This window comes from Chelonia mydas, chromosome 2, assembly GCF_015237465.2.
Source record: "Chelonia mydas isolate rCheMyd1 chromosome 2, rCheMyd1.pri.v2, whole genome shotgun sequence".
Classification (NCBI taxonomy): Eukaryota; Metazoa; Chordata; order Testudines; family Cheloniidae; genus Chelonia; species Chelonia mydas.
In genome coordinates this window covers 10,123,895-10,142,709 of record NC_057850.1, presented here as the reverse complement: position 1 = coordinate 10,142,709, position 18,815 = coordinate 10,123,895, and the positions used below count along the sequence as shown (strand labels likewise).

The 18,815-nt window shown below is 43.7% G+C and overlaps 1 protein-coding gene and 1 long non-coding RNA gene across 11 annotated transcripts in view; one reads left to right on the top strand and one right to left on the bottom strand.

Annotated features, from left to right (window-relative positions):
- Positions 1-18,815, bottom strand: part of PTK2 (protein tyrosine kinase 2) — a 373,208-nt gene that overhangs the window by 46,230 nt on the left and 308,163 nt on the right. For all 9 annotated transcript variants that reach the window (XM_043539037.1, XM_043539034.1, XM_043539038.1 and 6 more), the window contains 2 exons: positions 17,917-18,006; positions 15,884-16,088 (listed from right to left, as the gene is read on the bottom strand). In XM_043539037.1, the coding sequence (XP_043394972.1) occupies positions 15,884-16,088; positions 17,917-18,006 (295 nt within the window). The remainder of the gene's footprint in view (positions 1-15,883; positions 16,089-17,916; positions 18,007-18,815) is intronic.
- LOC122464382 lies at positions 471-18,288 on the top strand. 2 transcript variants are annotated; one of them, XR_006288340.1, is made up of 4 exons: positions 471-558; positions 5,724-5,839; positions 17,188-17,317; positions 17,882-18,288. It is a non-coding gene; the product is annotated as an uncharacterized LOC122464382 (long non-coding RNA). The 2 variants fall into 2 exon arrangements; XR_006288339.1 differs by lacking the exon at positions 17,882-18,288 and having other exon boundaries at positions 17,188-17,778.

The window sequence follows — 18,815 nt, the reverse complement described above, 5'->3', positions numbered from 1 at the left end:
GTTTTAAATGCAAATCATGTTTTCATAAAAAACATTTTTCTTATACATCCTTCATTTAAGGTAGTTTTAAACCATTTTAAAAAATGCTGCTCTTTGCATTCTAATTGAATTCCAATTTCTATCCAAATAGAGCATGACAGAAATCCGGAGTAACTAAATAATCCTCTCGTAAATAAGAAATACATCATTCACCAATTTCTGACATCATAAAAAATGGAAAAATTAAGAATCTGAATAAATGTATGGTAAAGTACATACTTTCTTAAATAAATGTGTACAAATATACTGTATCCTCCTGGTGTAATGAGCTCTTACCCCATATGGAGGATGTGGGGGGAGGTTCGAAAGCTGATAGAGTAGAATACAGCCAGAGAACCATTTGGAGATTCTCTGGGTGGAGATGGTGTGCCCTGACTCTTTCTGCTACGGTGACAAACAGCCTTGGGGATTTCCTGATTGGTTTTGTTCTCTGTAGGTAGAAAACCAAGGCCTGCCGAACATCGAGGGAGTGAAGTCTTGGTTCCTCTGTGGAAACGTGGGGTTTTGGGGAGAACATAGGTAAGCAATGGATTGGTTAAGGTGAAATTCTGAAACTACTTTAGGGGTGAATTTGGGGTGTAGATGTAAAGAAATCTTATCCTTACGGAATACAATGTACGGAGGATCTGCCACTATCACTCCAAGTTAACCGACCCTTCTCGCTGAGGTGATGGCTACAAGAAAAACAACCTTCATAGAAAGGAGGGACATGGAGCAAGTAGCTAAAGGCCTTGTGAGTATTGAGAGAACAAGGTTCAGGTCCCACTGGGGAGTAGGCTTCTGTGTAGGAGGGAAAGTTTGATTAGGCCTTTCCAGAATCTATCAGTCAGTGGATGTGTGAAGACTGAGTAGCCCTGAGAAGGTGGATGGTATGTGCTGATCACTGCCAAGTGGACTCTCAAGGAGCTGATGGACAAACCTGATGTCTTCAAAGATAGGATATAGTCCAAGATGAGAGGAATATCTGTAGTCTCAGGAAGAATGCCTCTTTGTTGTGCCCAAGAAGAGAAGTGCTTCCATTTAGCTAGATAACATTTTCTAATAGAGTCCTTTTTACTATTGGAGACAGTCGTGTAACATTGTCGGACATTGTAAGGACATGGTGAGAATGGATGAATTGAAGAAAGGACTCATATGCTTTCTGTACTGCTCACAACTCCATGATATTGATATGCATCCTGGCCTCTCAAGATGTCCAAACACCCTGTGCTGTGTGACTGTTCATGTGGGCTGCCCCACCTAATAGGGATGCATCCAGAATGATGGTCCTGTCCAGGGAGAAAGAGAAAGCCTATGTAATAACTGCAGATTGGAGGCCAGTCCTCACTATCAGTTTGCCCTCGTCTATCAGAGCTTCAAAATGTGCTCTGTCTTGTTGCGGAAGGCTGTCAGTAAACTCTGGAAACTTGGTATAGTTTAGGAAATGGTATTTAGACAGTAGCACCTGGTAACTGGCTATCCTGAACTGGAGGCTGGATGATGGAGAAGATCTCTCTTCCCAGTAGATCCAAGTGTTTGCCCTCTTTGTCAGCAGGAGAAGACCAGGGATGTCGTCGTCTAGCTCTTTCAGAAATGGCATGGACCACCAGTGAAGTGGGAGCGGAGTGAAAAAACAAAAATTCCATCCCCTTAGCCCGCATATAATAAAGCTTCCTCACCCCTTTGGGGGTAGGAGTGCAGGTGGCAATTGTCCTAGCTGGCTCCAGTGTGGCTTCATTAATGGGGAAAGCTATTCTGTTGGATCCGGAAGCGTGCAAGATGTCTACAAGTTTGTGCTAGGATCTCAAGCGGAATCTGAAGCTCTCCAACAACTCTGCAGAGACAGTTCTGGAACTACCTGAAGTCACTGGTAGAGCCCTGTGTGGATACCAAATTTATATCTGCAGATGTGGATATAAATTTTGTATCCATGCAGGGCTCTAGTCATTGGGAGGTTGGGGGGCGGGGGGAAGGGGATGTAGAAGTCACTGCTTCAGCTGGGGATGATGGCGGCAATCTTGCTGGTATGTACATGTTATAATTCTTGACGTCTGATTTGAGTCCATTTATTCTTTTACGTAGAGACTGTCCGGTTTGGCCAATGTACATGGCAGAGGGGCACTGCCGGCACATGATGGCATATATCACATTGGTAGATGTGCAGGTGAACAAGTCTCTGATAGTGTGGCTGATGTGATATATGCCATCATGTGCCAGCAATGCCCCTCTGCCCTGTACATTGGCCAAACCGGACAGTCTTTACGTAAAAGAATAAATGGACACAAATCAGACGTCAAGAATTATAACATTCAAAAACCAGTCGGAGAACACTTCAATCTCTCTGGTCACTAGATTACAGATCTAAAAGTCACAATATTACAACAAAAAAACTTCAAAAACAGACTCCAACGAGAGACTGCTGAATTGGAATTAATTTGCAAACTGGACACCATTAAATTAGGCTTGAATAAAGACTGGGAGTGGATGTGTCATTACACAAAGTAAAACTATTTCCCCATGTTTATTTCCCCCCCTACTGTTCCTCAAAGGTTCTTGTCAACTGCTGGAAATGGCCCATCTTGATTATCACTACAAAAGGTTTTTTTTCTCTCCTGCTGGTAATAGCTCACCTTAACTGATCACTCTCGTTATAGTGTGTATGGTAACACATATTGTTTCATGTTCTCTGTGCATATAACATCGTCCTACTGTATTTTCCACTGCATGCATCCGATGAAGTGAACTGTAGTCCACGAAAGCTTATGCTCAAATAAATCTGTTAGTCTCTAAGGTGCCACAAGTACTCCTGTTCTTTTTGCAGGAATATTATGTCCACTGGATTCCCGCTATCCAACAAATCAGCTACCCTGTCAAAGAAGGAATCAAGCTGGTTTAGTGTGATTTGGTCTTAGTAAATCCATGCTCGCTGCTAGTGATCACCCCTTCATCCTCCAGGTATTCTCCAATTGAATGTTTCATACATTGCTCTACTAGCTTCCCAGGTATTGAAGTCAGGCTGACTGGTCTATAATTCCTCGACTCCTCCTTTCCCCCCTTTTCAAAGACGGGCACTGCATTAGCCCTTCTCCAGTCTTCTAGGACCTCTCCTCTCATCCATAAGTTTGTAAATATTATTGCCAGTGGCTCTGAGATTTCTTCAGCTAATTCCTTCAGTACCGTCAGGTGAATAGCATCAGGGCCCGCTGATTTAATACATTCAAATTAGTCCAAAGATTTCTGAAGTGTTCTTTACTTATCTGCATCACTTCCCCTTTATTGTCTATGGTAACTTTGCTAGTCATCTGATCACATTATTTTTTCTGACAAGACTGAAGCAAAGTAGGTATTGAGCAGCTGTGCCTTCGTATCATCTTCGGTTACCAGCTCACCTTCTCTACTGAGCAGCGGACCCGTACCGTCCTTGATCCTTCCTTTTTGTCTGACACATTTGAAGAACCCCTTCTTGTTGTCTCTAACATTTCTTGCCAGCTGTAACTCATTCTTTGCCTTGGCCTTCCTGATTTGATCGGTACACGCTCATGCTATTCCCACGTATACTTCTTTGGTGACATGTCCCCCCTTCCACTTCCTGAATGTATCCCTTTTGGTTTTTAGATAGCTAAAAAGCAACTTGTGCAGCCACACTGGCCTCCTGTAGCTTTTCTCATCTTACCTCTGTGTCGGAATAGCTCTACTATTACATCTTTTAAGAACTGCCAGTTCCCTTTGACTCCTTTTCTTCCTCATTGGTCTTTCCATTGGACCTTGCCTACTATTTCTCTGAGTCCATTGACATCTACCTTTCTGAAGTCCAGTGTCCTGGTTTTGCTGTCCTCATGTTCTCCTTTCCAAAGGATCTTGAATTCTATCAGATCACGACCACTTCCTCCCAAGTTTCCAACCACCTTTACGTTCACAACTAATTCATCCAAAACCAGATCCAAAATGGAGGACCCGCTAGTTGTTGAAACAGAAAGCTCTCCCCTACACATGCTAAGAATTTACAGGACATATTATGTTTTGCTGCAACAGTCTTCCAGCAGATAACAGGGAAGTTAAAACCCCGCACTAATACTAGCTCACGCGTATTAACTAATCTTGTTACATGCTTGCAGAATGACTCATCCACTTCCTCTTTCTGCTTTCAGAGTAACAGCCGTGTTAGTCTGTATTCGTAAAAAGAAAAGGAGTACTTGTGGCACCATAGAGACTAACCAGTTTATTTGAGCATGAGCTTTCGTGAGCTACAGCTCACTTCATCGGATGCATAGCATATCATCGGATGCTATGCATCCGATGAAGTGAGCTGTAGCTCACGAAAGCTCATGCTCAAATAAACTGGTTAGTCTCTAAGGTGCCACAAGTACTCCTTTTCTTTCTGCTTTGGTGGTCTTTAGACCCCCCCATTGTAACATCTCTATAGTTTTTTTCCCTTGTTATTCTCCCTCAGAGACTCCCAGTAGGTCTGTCGCTCACTTCCCCTTGGACCTCGGAAAAAGTGTATACATTCTTGACGTACAGCGCAACACCTCCTCTTTTTTCCCCATACCTATCCTTTCGGAACAAGCTAGATCCTTCAATGCTGGTACGCCAATCATGGGAGTTGTCCTACCAAGTCTCTGTTATGCCAATTAAGTCATAATTTTCTTCATAATTTCACGACTGCCAGTTCATACTCCTTACAGTTGTATACAGGAATCGAAGATATTTTGCAGACTGCCCTGTTGCTTTTCTTTTTGCCTTTTTAATGCCATTGTGATTTCTAGATCCTTCTCCAGAAATTCGCTGCTTCCCCTTGTCTTCGGTACTTAAGCCTAGATACGCATTGGCTGGATTAGTTTGATTTCTCTGAAGTGGACTTTGAGGAACACTTAATCTCATGCTTATGAGAGTGCATCTTACCTTCCTGACAACACTCCACCATGAGGTTTGTGCGGGCAGATTCCCCACACCAGAGTCAGATGTTACAGCAGGAGGTACATTCCTTGCTGAATCAGGCCGACACACAGAGGGGTTCCCTGGCCTGGGTCTGACTGGGGCCTTATGGCCTTCTCCATTAAATATTTGCAGAGATGAAATTCCTGCCCTTCTTCAGTATGGCTGGGGAACGATGGGCAGATACTGCATCTTGCCACAATGTGAGATTCCCCAAGGCAGTACAGGCAGCGCTGGTGGTCATCATTGATTGAGAAGGATTGCAGGCAGGAAGCACAGAATTTGAAGCTCAAAGTCCAGGGTGTAGCTTGCTACCTAAACAGGGTATGGGGGGAAGAGAGGGTCCCCTCGGGAGAATAATCTAATGCAGTCGTTCTCAAAGCCGGTCCACCGCTTGTTCAGGGAAAGCCCCTGGCACATCAGACTGGTTTGTTTACCTGCCGCATCCGCAGGTTCGGCTGATTGCAGCTCCCACTGGCCGCGGTTGGCCGCTCCAGGCCAATGGGGGCTGCGGGAAGGGCAGCCAGTATGTCCCTTGGCCTGTGCCGCTTCCCGCAGCCCCCATTGGCCTGGAGCAGCGAACCGCGGCCAGTGGGAGCCGCAATCGGACGAACCTGCGGACACGGCAGGTAAACAAACCAGTCCGGGGTGCTGGGGCTTTCCCTGAACAAGCGGCGGATTGGCTTTGAGAACCACTGATCTAATGCTAAATGGTACAAACTATTAAAACTGTTAAATTATTTACAAACTAGATGATTCTTATTTTTTAGAATGAAGCCAAAGCTGCAGACACTGAAGGTTCCAACCCACATCATGTGGCGGTGAGAAGGAACTGGAGAGATTGTTGGTCCGCCCTGACTTTTACCTCCTTGGTTGAAGGCATGAGGTGAGCCAGGGTGCATGTGTGGACAGACAGACTACTTTCAAATTCTCTGGCTTCGGGTACGTGGTGTGCATGTGTAGCTTATAATCAGTGCTATTTCAGATGCAAGAGAAGAAAAGTATTTTCTTCACAAAGCAGTAGACTTCATCAAAATAAAGAGGAACACGGTGTCACTATAACATTGGCTCCAGAGTATAGAACTAACATGGCCCTCAGCTTCAAAAGCTAATCTGGAAGGTATCCAGAAGAGAGCAGCAACAGCACACACACAAAGAGCCAACAGGGAAATGGCTTGTTTTTGCAAGTTCATGGGAATGAGTTTTGAAACATGATCTTCTCTAATTGGCCGAGATTGTGTCACTGTAAGGAAATCAGTAACCTTAATGACTGGCATTGGCTGGCTGGCATTGTCTTTGTGGAGTGCAAAGCAGCTCTAGGGACCCTTGTGCAGCTGAAGGGCGACTCCTCAGTCAATTGCTGATCTGCCAGCAGCCAAAGGTTATCAATTCCGGAGCTGCAAGAGAGATCCTTCCCCCTACTGGCTGCTTCACATTGCTCAGCCCTGGCAGAGCAGCGGACTTCAACTCCACAACTCTCTCCTCTCAATTTAATCTCCATCATAGCTGCAGTTTATCCTCTGGCACCTTTCCTCTGCCCTGGTCCTTAATTTCTCCTCCTTTCCCCATGTTTTCATGAGCTCTACTGACTTCTCACTTCCTGTAGTTCAGTGTCACTTCCTAAATCCCCACTTTCACAGTTCCTCTTAGTCTTGGCCAGCTTCACTTCTCCCCTTACCCAAGGGATACTCTCTCAATTCTGGTCTACCAGACCATTGCCTTCTCTTTGTTCACATCATTTAAGACTCAGGTCTCATTCACATTGACAAGAAGTTGTCAACAATACAATTTAATACATATACCTAAACTGTGTAACCAGGTTATCTTCTTGTGTTATCTCCTTGCTGTAATTCTGGTTCATCAGTACTATCAGCACCACATCCCCTCCTTTCTCTACTGTGAATGCCCACTCATATAATATTATGACTGTAAGCTCCTTGGGGCAACGGCTATATTTGTCTACCACTTATATAAAACCAGTGGTGCACTTTTGTGCACTGTGGTAGTAACAACAGGAGTGCTACTGTAGTTAGTCCATTGGCTACCCCTGGGGGAATTCTGCACACAATATTTTAAAATTCTGCAAATTTTATTTGTCAAAATAACACTATATAATCACCCCAGTTTCAATTATTTTGGTAATTTATTTCCAAATATCTGTCAGCAAATATGTCTGTAACAATACAGACACACAAAATTCCCCCAGGAGTAGGGCATTAAAGAAACCCCTATGACAACCCAGTTCCTGTTTCTCCGCTGCCCCCACCCCCAGGAGCCCAGCTGGGGGGCCAGACACCCACAGCCCCTCCTCCAAGTCCAGATGCGAGGCCCCCGCAGCCAATACACTAGAAACCCCCTCCCCCCCTGAGCCCAGACGTGAGGGCCCCCTGCAGCCCAGATACCGCACCACCTCCCCCGCAGAGCCCACCGTGGCCCCCACATCCCAGACATGCTGCCACACACACCCCTCCCCGAGTAGGGTCGTGAGGTGTCTGGTTTTCGACCGGAACCCTTGGTTGAAAAGGGACCCTGGTGGCTTTAATGGTCGGGGGCCACTAAAAGTCCAGTTGGCTCCCTGTCTGCTCTACGTGTGTGTGGCTCCTGGAAGTGGCTGCCAGGTTCCTGCAACCCCTAGATGCATGGGAGGCCAGGGAGGCTGTGTGTGCTGCCCCCTTGTGCCAGCTCCGCAGCTCTCACTGACTGGGAACTGTGACCAATGGGAGCTGCGGGGGTGGCGCCTGCGGGTGTGAGGGCAGCACGTGGCTCCTCCCTTACTGCCCATGCATCTAGGGGCTGCAGGGACCTGGCAGCCACTTCCTGGGAGCCACGGTAAGTGCCACTGGGACCCCACACCTCAAACCCTCTCCCACACCACAACCTCACGTCCCCTCCCACATCCAAACTCCCTCCCGCACCCCACTCCCCAACAGCAACCCCCCTGCCTCAGGCCCCCTTCTGCACTCCAAATCTCTCATTTTCGGCCCCACCCAGAGTCCACACGCCCAGTCGAAGCCCTCACCCGCCCTGCACCCCAACCACCTGCCCCAGTCCAGAACCCCATCCTTCACCCCAAACCCCTCATCCCCAGCCCCACCCCAGAGTCCACACCCCCTCCCGCACGCCGAACCCCTCAGCCCCAGCCCAGACCCCACTCCTTCAACCCAAGCCCCTCATCACCAGCCCCACCCCAGAGCCTACCTCACCAGCTAGAGTACCCCCAGCACCCTGTCCCAGCCCGGAGCCCTCTCCCACACCCCAAACCCCTCATCGCTGGCCCCACCCCAGAGCCTGCACCCCCAGTCAGAGCCCTCAGCCACCTCCTGCACACCAACCCCCCCCCGCCAGCATGGCGAAAATGAGTGAGGGTGGGGGAGAGCAAGCAATGGAGGGAAAGGGGATGGAGCGAGCAGGGGCGGGGACTCAGAGAAGGGGCGGGGCCGAGGTGTTCGGTTTTGTGTGATTAGAAAGTTGGCAACCCTACCCCAGAGTCCAGCCGTGGCCCCCCAGAGACCAGATATCCACCTCCTCCCTCCCGGAACCCAGCCGTGGCCTCCCCCACCAGCCCAGATACCCGTCCCCCTACTGCCCAGGGATCCAGAAGGAGAAACAGCCTGCTTCTGGGTCCCAGGCTTATGTGGAGTTTCCTGCACGCCACCGTCTCCTTCCCTCAGGGCATGCAGGGAACTGCAGCTGCTAGGAACTCTTTCCTCCCCCCCGCAGTGTCTTCTGTGTGTGAGTTGGGCTCTGCCTGGTCCAGTGGCCCCCAGTGGCGGCAAGCAGCACTGCAGCCCATTTCTGTAGAGGAAAGGAAATTATGTGGAAAAAACATTAATTTCTGCAAAATTCTGCATTGCGCAGTGGCACAGAATTCCCCCAGGAGTAACTGGCAGCTGCTGGTATTTTTATTTGTCTTGATCTGCTGTAAGCAGGGTTTGACAATACAACGGTTCAAGCACTGGCAGCTAGTTTACACAGGTCTTCCACCAATGGAGCTGCACCAGCAGTAGGGCAATAGTGGGATATTTCAAGAAAAAAGTGGTTACTTAAACACAGACAATGTCTTTATACAAAAACAGAGTAGAAGAGAAACCCATACTATTCTGTGCTATTAAAATATTACAGAGATCAGGACAAAAGTTCTCCATTTAGCTAAGGGGAGGGATTCATAATTTATATTAGAATTCAGCATAGCTTATATTTTAATTGCTAATGTTTCACCCCAATCTATGCTTTCCTAACTTTTCATCCGATGAAGTGAGCTGTAGCTCACGAAAGCTTATGCTCAAATAAATTTGTTAGTCTCTAAGGTGCCACAAGTCCTCCTTTTCTTTTAACTTTTCAGTGCTTGCAAAAGCTGGATTATGAAAATAAAATACACCACAAAACAGAACTTGGAGTTGAGAAGAAAAGCAACACTAAATTATCCAGCATTGAATTATTCACCAGAAGTTCTCAGATTTGTAGAGCTAATTTGAATATATAAAGTTTTAGACAGGATGTTTTGGATCAATTTAATAGAATCTTTGCAAATATTTTGGCAAGATTTACATATATATAAGTATCACTCTGCCACATACTTATTCTTTTGCATGCAGTGGTATATTAGTGAAAGGTTTTAGAAGTAAAAATATCGTAAAGATAAATGAAATAAAGTTCTTGAAAAATCAAATTTGGTTTCCAAGCTTATCTTGACTCAGGAAAACAAAGCAGACTACACTGTAAATGGGTTCTCAGTATGTATCATAAATAGGATAATTAATTTTCTTATTATACAAATAAACACCCCTCTCATGATGCATCAGAGAATCACAAAGAGCTTTACAAACTTAAAATTTATCCTTACAAAATCCCAGTAATATACCAGAAGTATCATCCCCATTTGACAGATGGAGAAAGTGAAATACAGGGTGGTTAAGTGATTAGCCAAAGGCCAGAGACAGTTAACTTTGTAGCTGGAATTATAAGCACAGCTTGTATCTGAGGGAAAATAATTATTACGGCTTTATCAAACTCAAGAGAGTATATGTGACCCAAGCACCTGTTGGTGCCAATTGGCAGAGGGGATGCAGAGGATGTTACAGGGATCCCCTGGGTCAGATATATGCATAATAGTTCTCCAAAGGATGGCTTTAAGACTGCTACCTAAAGTCTGTCTCATGAAAGGAGGGCTACAGCCAAACGAGGCTGTAAAGTGCTGCAAGGATTTTGGGAGAGCCAAACTCTACAAGAGATGAGACTATCTAGTTAACTAAGTCTAGGCTCTAGAATACATACTATGATTTTATTTGTAACCATTTGTTTCCAATACTTCTACTTGCTGTCACTTAATTCTCTTTGCTTCATTAAATAAACGTATACTTGATTTCACTATAAACGTAACTAAGTGCTGTGCATTCAGCAGAGAGGTGATCTGAGGTGGAACTGGCAAGCTGAGGTTTAGTGTTTCTTTGGAAGCAGCGAATGTGTGAATACTGCAAGCATCCAGTGGACCAGGGGCTAGACACTCCAGGGAGGGAGGGGCTCGAGGATTGGAGTTTGCCTGTCACTAACCTCTAGAGAGACAGTGGGGCCTGCGAGGCCTAGAGGGGAGTACTTGTGTTTCCTGTGGCCAGTGGAGTTCATAAATTTAAATATTCCAAGGCCAGAAGGGACAACTGCAATCATTTAGTCCAACCTCTTGTGTAACACCGGCCAGAGAACTTCCCCAAAATAATTCCTAGAGCATATTTTAAAGAAAAACATCCATTCTTGATTTAAAAATTGTCAGTGATGGAGAATCCACTATGACCCTTCATAAATTGTTCTCATAGGCATGAAGGTCAGAAGGGACCATTATGATCATGTAGTCTGACCTCCTGCACAATGCAGGCCATAGAATCTCACCCACCCTCTCCTGCAATAAACCTCTCACCTATGTCTGAGCTATTGAAGTCCTCAAATCATGGTTTAAAGACTTCAAGGTGCAGAGAATCCTCCAGCAAGTGACCTCTGCCCCATGCTACAGAGGAAGGCAAAAAACCCCAGGGCCTCTTCCAATCTGCCCTGGAGGGAAATTCCTTCCCGACCCCAAATATGGCGATCAGCTGAACCCTGAGCATGTGGGCAAGATTCACCAGCCAGAAACGCAAGAAAGAATTCTCTGCAGTAACTCAGAACCCACCCCATCTAACATCCCATCACAGGCCATTGGGCCTATTGAACATAAATAGTTAAAGATCAATTAATTGACAAAATCATGTTATCCGATCATACCATCTCCTCCATAAACTTATCGAGCTTAATCTTGAAGCCAGACAGGTCTTTTGCCCCCACTGCTTCCCTTGGAAGGCTGTTTCAGAACTTCACTCCTCTGATCGTCAGAAACCTTCATCTAATTTCAAGTCTAAACTTCCTGATGGCCAGTTTATATCCATTTGTTCTTGTGTCCACATTGGTACTGAGCTTAAATAATTCCTCTCCCTCCATGGTATTTATCCCCTCTGATATATTTATAGAGAGCAATCATATCTCCCCTTAGCCTTCTTTTGGTTAGGCTAAACAAGCCAAGTTCTTTGAGTCTCCTTTCATAAGACAGGTTTTCCATTCCTCGGATCATCCTAGTAGCCCTTCTCTGTACCTGTTCCAGTTTGAATTCATCCTTCTTAAACATCGAGACCAGAACTGCACCCAGTATTCCAGATGAGGTCTCACCAGTGCCTTGTATAATGGTACTAACACCTCCTTATCTCTACTGGAAATACCTCACCTGATGCATCCCAAGACCGCATTAGCTTTTTTCATGGCGAGATCACATTGGTGGCTCATAGTCATCCTGTGGTCACCAATATTCCAAGGTCCTTCTCCTCCTCTGTTACTTCCAATTGATGCATCCCCAGCTTATAACTAAAATTCTTGTTATTAATCTCTAAATGCATGACCTTACATTTCTCACTATTAAATTTCATCCTATTACTATTACTCCAGATTACAAGGTCATCCAGATCCTCCTGTATGATATCCCGGTCCTTCTCTGAATTGGCAATGCCACACAGCTTCGTGTCATGTGCAAACACATCCACTTTTTGTGCCGAGGTCAGTAATAAAAAGATTAAATAAGATTGGTCCCAAAACCAATCCCTGAGGAACTCCACTGGTAATCTCCCTCCAGCCCGACAGTTCACCTTTCAGTATGACCCACTGTAGTCTCCCCTTTAACCAATTCCTTATCCACCTTTCAATTTTCATATTGATCCCCAGCTTTTCCAATTTAACCTTTCAATTTTCCAATTATTTTCCAATAATTCCCCATGTGGCACCGTATCAAACGCCTTACTGAAATCTAGGTAAATTAGATCCACTGCGTTTCCTTTGTCTAAAAAATCTGTTACTTTCTCAAAGGAGGAGATCAGGTTGGTTTGGCAGGATCTACCTTTTGTAAAACCATGTTGTATTTTGTCCCATTTACCATTGACCTCAATGTCCTTAACTACTTTCTCCTTCAAAATTTTTTCTAAGACCTTGCATACTACAGATGTCAAACTAACAGGCCTGTAGTTTCCCGGATCACTTTTTTTTCCTTTCTTAAAAATAGGAACTATGTTAGCAATTCTCCAATCATACGGTACAACCCCTGAGTTTACAGATTCATTAAAAATTCTTGCTAATAGGCTTGCAATTTCATGTGCCAATTCCTTTAATATTCTTGGATGAAGATTATCTGGGCCCCGCGATTTAGTCCCATTAAGCTGTTCGAGTTTCGCTTCTACCTCAGATATGGTAATATCTACCTCCATATCCTCATTCCCATTTGTCATGCTACCATTATCCCTAAGATCCTCTTTAGCCTTATTAAAGACTGAGGCAAAGTATTTGTTTAGATATTGGGCCATGCCTAGATTATCCTTAACCTCCACTCCATCCTCAGTGTTTAGCGGTCCCACTTCTTTTTTTTTCTTCTTCTTATTTATATGGCTATAGAACCTTTTACTATTGGTTTTAATGCCCTTTGCAAGGTCCAACTCTACTTGACTTTTATCCTTTCTCACTTTATCCCTACATGTTCTGACCTCAATAAGGTCCTTGCTTTCCTTGCTGATCCCTCCTATCTTCTACTCCTTGTAGGCTTTCTGCTTTTTCTTAACCACCTCTCTGCGATGCTTGCTCTTCCAGCTTGGTCTACAGCTCCTGCCTATGAATTTTTTCCCCTTTCTTGGGATGCAGGCTTCCGATAGCTTCTGCAGCTTTGACTTGAAGTAATCCCAGGCCTCCTCTGCCTTTAGATCCATAAATTCTTCAGTCCAATCCACTTCCCTAACTAATTTCCTTAATTTTTGAAAGTCAACCCTTTTGAAATCAGAAACCCTAGTCGCAGATTTATTTTTGTTTATCCTTCCATTCAGTTTGAACTGAATTAGCTCACGATCACTTGAACCAAGGTTGTCCCCTACAACCATTTTTTCTTTGAGGTCCTCACTATTCACCAAAACCAAAGCTAAAACGGCATCCCCTCTTGTTGGTTCAGCAACTACTTGGTGAAGGAATCCATCAGCTATCGCATCTAGGAAAATCTGAGCCCTATTATTATTACCAGCACTTGTCCCCCAGTCTGAGGGTTAATTACTCGCACCGCCAAAAATATACACCTTATTTCCAGTTTGAATTTGTCTAGCTTCAACTTCCAGCCACTGGATTGTTTTATTCCTTTCTATGCTAGATTGAAGGCCCTATTATTAAATATTTGTTCCCCATGTAGATATTTATAGACTGGAATCAAGTCACCCCTAACCTTCTCTGTTAAGCTAAATAGATTGAGCTCTTTAAGTCTATTGCTGTAAGGCATGTTTTCAAATCCTTTAATCATTCTCTTGGCGCTTCTCTGAACCTTCTCCAATTTATGAACATCGTTCTTGAACTGTGCACACCAGAATGGGACACAGTATTCCAGCAGTGGTCACACCAGCAGCAAACATAGAAGTGAAATAATTCCTCTCCTCCTACTAGAGTCTCCTATTTATACACCCCAGGATCACATTAGCTCTTTTGGCCACAGCATCACCTGGGGAGCTCATGTTCAGTTGATTATCAACCATGACCCCCAAATTTTTTTCAGAGTCATTGCTCTCCAGGACAGAGTCCTCCATTCTGTATGCATGGCCTATATTCTTTGTTCCTAGATGATACATTTACATTTAGCCATATTAACACACATACTGTTTGCCTCCCCCAATTTTTGTGTAATCTACAAAGGTTAATCAGTGATAATTTTATGTTTTCTTCCAGGTCACTGATAAAAATGTTAAGTAGTGTAAGGCCAAAAACCTGATCCCTAAGGGTTCTCACTGGAACACCTGCTTGCTGACAATTCCTTGTTTACAATTACATTTTGAGACCTACTAGTTAGCCAGTTTCTAATCCATTTAACATGGGCCATGTTAATTTTATACCATTTTAATTTTTTAAATCAAAATGTCATGTCGTATCAAATCAAACTGCATACAAAAATTTAAGTATATTACACATCCACATTATCACCTGTATCAACCCAATTAGTAATCTCATAAAAAAATATCAAGTTAGTTTGACAGGCTCTATTTTCCATAAACCCATGTTCATTTGCATTAATTGTAAATCCATACTGATTTGCAGTAATTAAGACATTGGACAGCTGACCCCCAGGAGGCACAGATCAGGCTTCCTCAGACTCAGGGCAGGTGGTAGCGAGGTGTCTCACAACTCCGGGTGCCCCCAACAAGCACCACATATACACCAAATAAAAATAAAGACAGAACTAAATGAGAATGTAAGGGATAAATGCTGGGATACAGCTGAGGATGTCTGCACAAGCCTCTTGGGAATGTCTTCCAGTCACTGCAAGACTTACATACTCAGGAAGGTATGTAATTGGCTGTTTACCCCCCTTTTCACCAGCTATTCCTTTTTGGATTCTTTTTTTTTTGGCCCCCATTTTTCATAAGGAATACCTGTTTTTCCTTGGTATTGTGCCTAATTTCTGTTTAACTCTGTGGAAGACCAAAGTGTCACCAACACTGGTGCATTCAGATCTGGATGCTTTATTGATAATAGAAGCATTAATAATGGATTGCTACCATGGTCTATCTTATGAGGAGATTCTAGGATTTCATATCAGAATTCTAGTCTACTTCTAATTTCAAGGATATTTTACTTACTGATGTTATGTAGCTGCAGATATCAATCTTTAATAAACTGGAGCCAAAATTTTCAAACTTGGGTGCCTTAAAATTAGGCATATAATTACATTTCCCCCCGGCAATTTCCTAAATAACAGATACCTATTTTCAGAGGTGTTGAGCACCAGCAGCTCCCATTGACTTCAACAGGTTGAACTGTGGGCCTTCTGTGCCTCTGACAATCAGGCCGCTTTTATTTAGGAGCCTACCTATGTATTGAGGTGGACACCTTCAAGGTCCTCAGGGTTTAGGAGCACAAATCCCAGTGACTTTCAGGGGAACTTGCGCTTCAAAATTCCTTAGGTAGTTTTGAAAATTTCCCCCCTAGATGCCAAACTCAAGGCACTCAAGTCTGAAAACTGTGAGCAGGGTAATTAAAAGAAACGTGAAATTTCTGTACTGCCTTAAGAGAGATGGATTATATGATCTAGCAAGTTCTTTCCACCTCTAACTCTGAGGACCCTTAACATACCTACCTATGCCTATAAACACACTCTTAATACAGTCTTTGGGGGGCCAGGTTTGGATCTCAATTACACTGGATTTAGTGTCAAGTGTAATTCCTCTGATTTAAGTGGAGACAGTCTAGATTTACAACATTGTAACAGCAACTCAGTCCTTTCAAGGCACTAGCCTAGCACACTACGCATTGTACTTTCCTTGGAAAGAAAACGATTGTATGAAAGACACAATCAAATCACATTTCTAATCAAAGAAATAATAATTAAAAAAAGCCACCCTACCTGAGCTGTGCTTTAAGTTCAGTAAACCTGGGTCGTCTGCTGGGGTCATATGCCCAGCACTTGGTCATAAGGCTGTAGAGAGTAGGAGGGCAGTTTGGAGGCATTGGTAACCGTTCACCATTCTCAATTCGACCAATCACATCATTGTTCTTCACTCCTTGGAAGGGCTTTACTCCATGCATTAAAATTTCCCACATACACACACCTGGAAACAAAAAGCAAGAAACTTCCTAAAGTGAGCGAACAGCCAAAATCTGTGTTCTTGAACAACAAACTCCACGTTAAAGCTTAAGACAATGGAGTTGCTACTGAAGTGCAGCGCTAGGGGGCAAAATGAACAGTCCTTTCTCCAGAATAGCCATGTACAGTAATTACCATGTATTAGAAGTTTAACGAAGTTTCCAATGCACTTTGTCCAGTACACACAACTACCAAACACAACCCACTCTTGGCTGAGAAATATAGCTGGCTAATCTATCTTTTTTATATAGGACCTATCATCACATTACCTACGTGCTGACCACAGAAAAGAATACTGAGCTATGTTAACTCTATCTCTAAGTAGGTAGTGTCTATAAAATTACATGCACTACTAATCAGGTCTAAGTATGAGGAAGTATGACTTGCATCTAGCTCATCGCAAGCAGACAACTTTGAAAGGCTTCAGATTTAACTACTTTTTATCTTTTCTAAGTCAGACTGGTTGCTCATATTCAAATCTACATTTTTTCATAATGCTTGTCCCAGTGTCTATTTTCCATTGCCTTGTTTTGACTTGTGTGTGGTATTTTTATACTTTGACAGTGTTTTATTATCGGCGTTTGTTCAACTTTTTTCTGTCGAAACTATGTATCAAAATGTAGTTTCTGCTGAAACTATGTTACATGTGTAATGAGAAAGAGATAGCCTGTGGGCCTATGAGCAGCTGGGGTACTCCACCTGCATTGCTGTTCTACGCCAGATGGAAAAGATACTTTCTTTTGCAATTAGAGATTCCTTTTTTCAACTAAACAGTCATTAATCTTGATAAATCACATACAGTTTTGCTTTATATTACTTAGAACTCTTTTGTTTTAAAGAGAACAAGCTGATTTTTCCCCCTGTAACTTTCTGCTATTCATACCCTGCTTGCCTTTTCTCTGCCTGTCACAGCTTGTCTGGTCTGCGGAGCTGAGTATTCAAGACTGGGAGATCAGACTACTGCAAAAACAGGAATGGTTTGCATAGTGAAGGGGACAGGATCATGGAAGATGGCACGCATTCCTATAATTCCTCTTTTCACTCAACCTCTTGTCTTTTCTAAGATGACAGGAGACAAAGGGATGAGGAGAGCTTATATGCACCAAAAGCGGTTGGACCCACGGTCGGAGTGAGTGAAGAGTGGGAGGGAAAGAAAGCCAGGACAGGATTTGGATCTCAGCCCAATCTTGTGAGGTGACTGGCCTTAATTCAATTTCAGGCTTTTTTTAAACATTCAAAAACACTTTAAATATCCTGCTAATTCCTCTTTCATAGTTAATGTTAAAGGGTAGAAACAGCGTAAGACAATAGAGGAAAAATACCCAGAGCAAGGGTGAACTGAACACTAGGAAAGGAAGGAGACAAAAGCAAGGACATTCACCGAGGGAGCCCACAGCACAGGAAAAAGTTGTGAAAATAGGAAAGCAGAAAGTGCAAATAACGGCTGGATAAAGGAACACCAGCACAATTATACTAGAAGACAAAAAAGAAACAAAATAAGATAAAAAAATTCCTGTTATGACTATGGGTCTCATTTTCATTTACCTTAAGAGCAGCTGTTAGGAGTGGTGAAAAGGGGCCTTACGATAAATGAGAATCAGGCGCATGGTGTACAGAATGAAAAAGCATGGAGAGATATAAAGTACCCAGTAAGAAGTCTGATTTTGGGATATGTTAAACAAACAATGGAGAGGAACTGGAAATTGTTCAGTTTCCATTAATAAAAATGGAACCATTAATTATCTTCTGCTCCAACAGTGCATCTGAGAAAACCACCATTCATATTCACTTACCAAACATCCACACATCACTAGCTGAGGTAAAACGTCGGAAGTTGATTGACTCTGGAGCCATCCATTTGATAGGTAATTTTCCTTTGGAAGCTATGGGGAGATGAGAGGAAAAGGCCATTATTTTAGCTAATAAGCTCTCAATGTAGATGTTCCTCGATAAAATAATTTAGGGCCAAGTCCTAGCTCCAGCAAACAACTCGGTCAGGCTTTGTGTAAGAAACCTCTGTGCTTGCCCTTTGGCTCCTGCACCTTCTTTCCTGTAAGAGTGAGTAGGTGAGGAAGAAATAATGGCTAGTAGACCTGCAGTGTTGTGAACAGACTCCTCCAGCACCATTTCAGAGGGTTCCTCACCCCGCCTACAGGGGTCATGGAAATCTGCAATCTCCCTTGCAACAGAACCACCGTAGTTTTACTGGAGGCAGGGCCGTCTGTTACTGAAAAGGAAGAGCAGGATTTGCTGCTAAGGCTACAGCTACACAGCGATCAACATCATAGTGCTAAAAATGGTGTAGATGTTGTGGCTTGGGCTTTGAAGCTTAGGGAGGGGTGGGCTTTAGAACCCAAGCTCCATCCCGAGCCACAATGTCTACATGGCTATTTTTAGAACTGTAGCACGAGCCTCAGAAGCCTGAGTCTGTCAACTTCGACTCAGACTCATTGCCACAGGCTACACAGATATACCCTAAATGTACATACATTGGATGAGCTTTTCCATTCCTGTTTCAAGTAATGCTTTTTATCTGAAGGTATTTAAACTCCTACAATTAGCAATTATTTGTACCAAGCTTGAAGCTGCCATACACAATCTCACATACGGAGCAACTGTTTTTTAACTGAACCAGGAAAAAGTTTGCTTGTTTGTTCAATTTAAAAGAATGCAACAAATATTTGATGGTTTC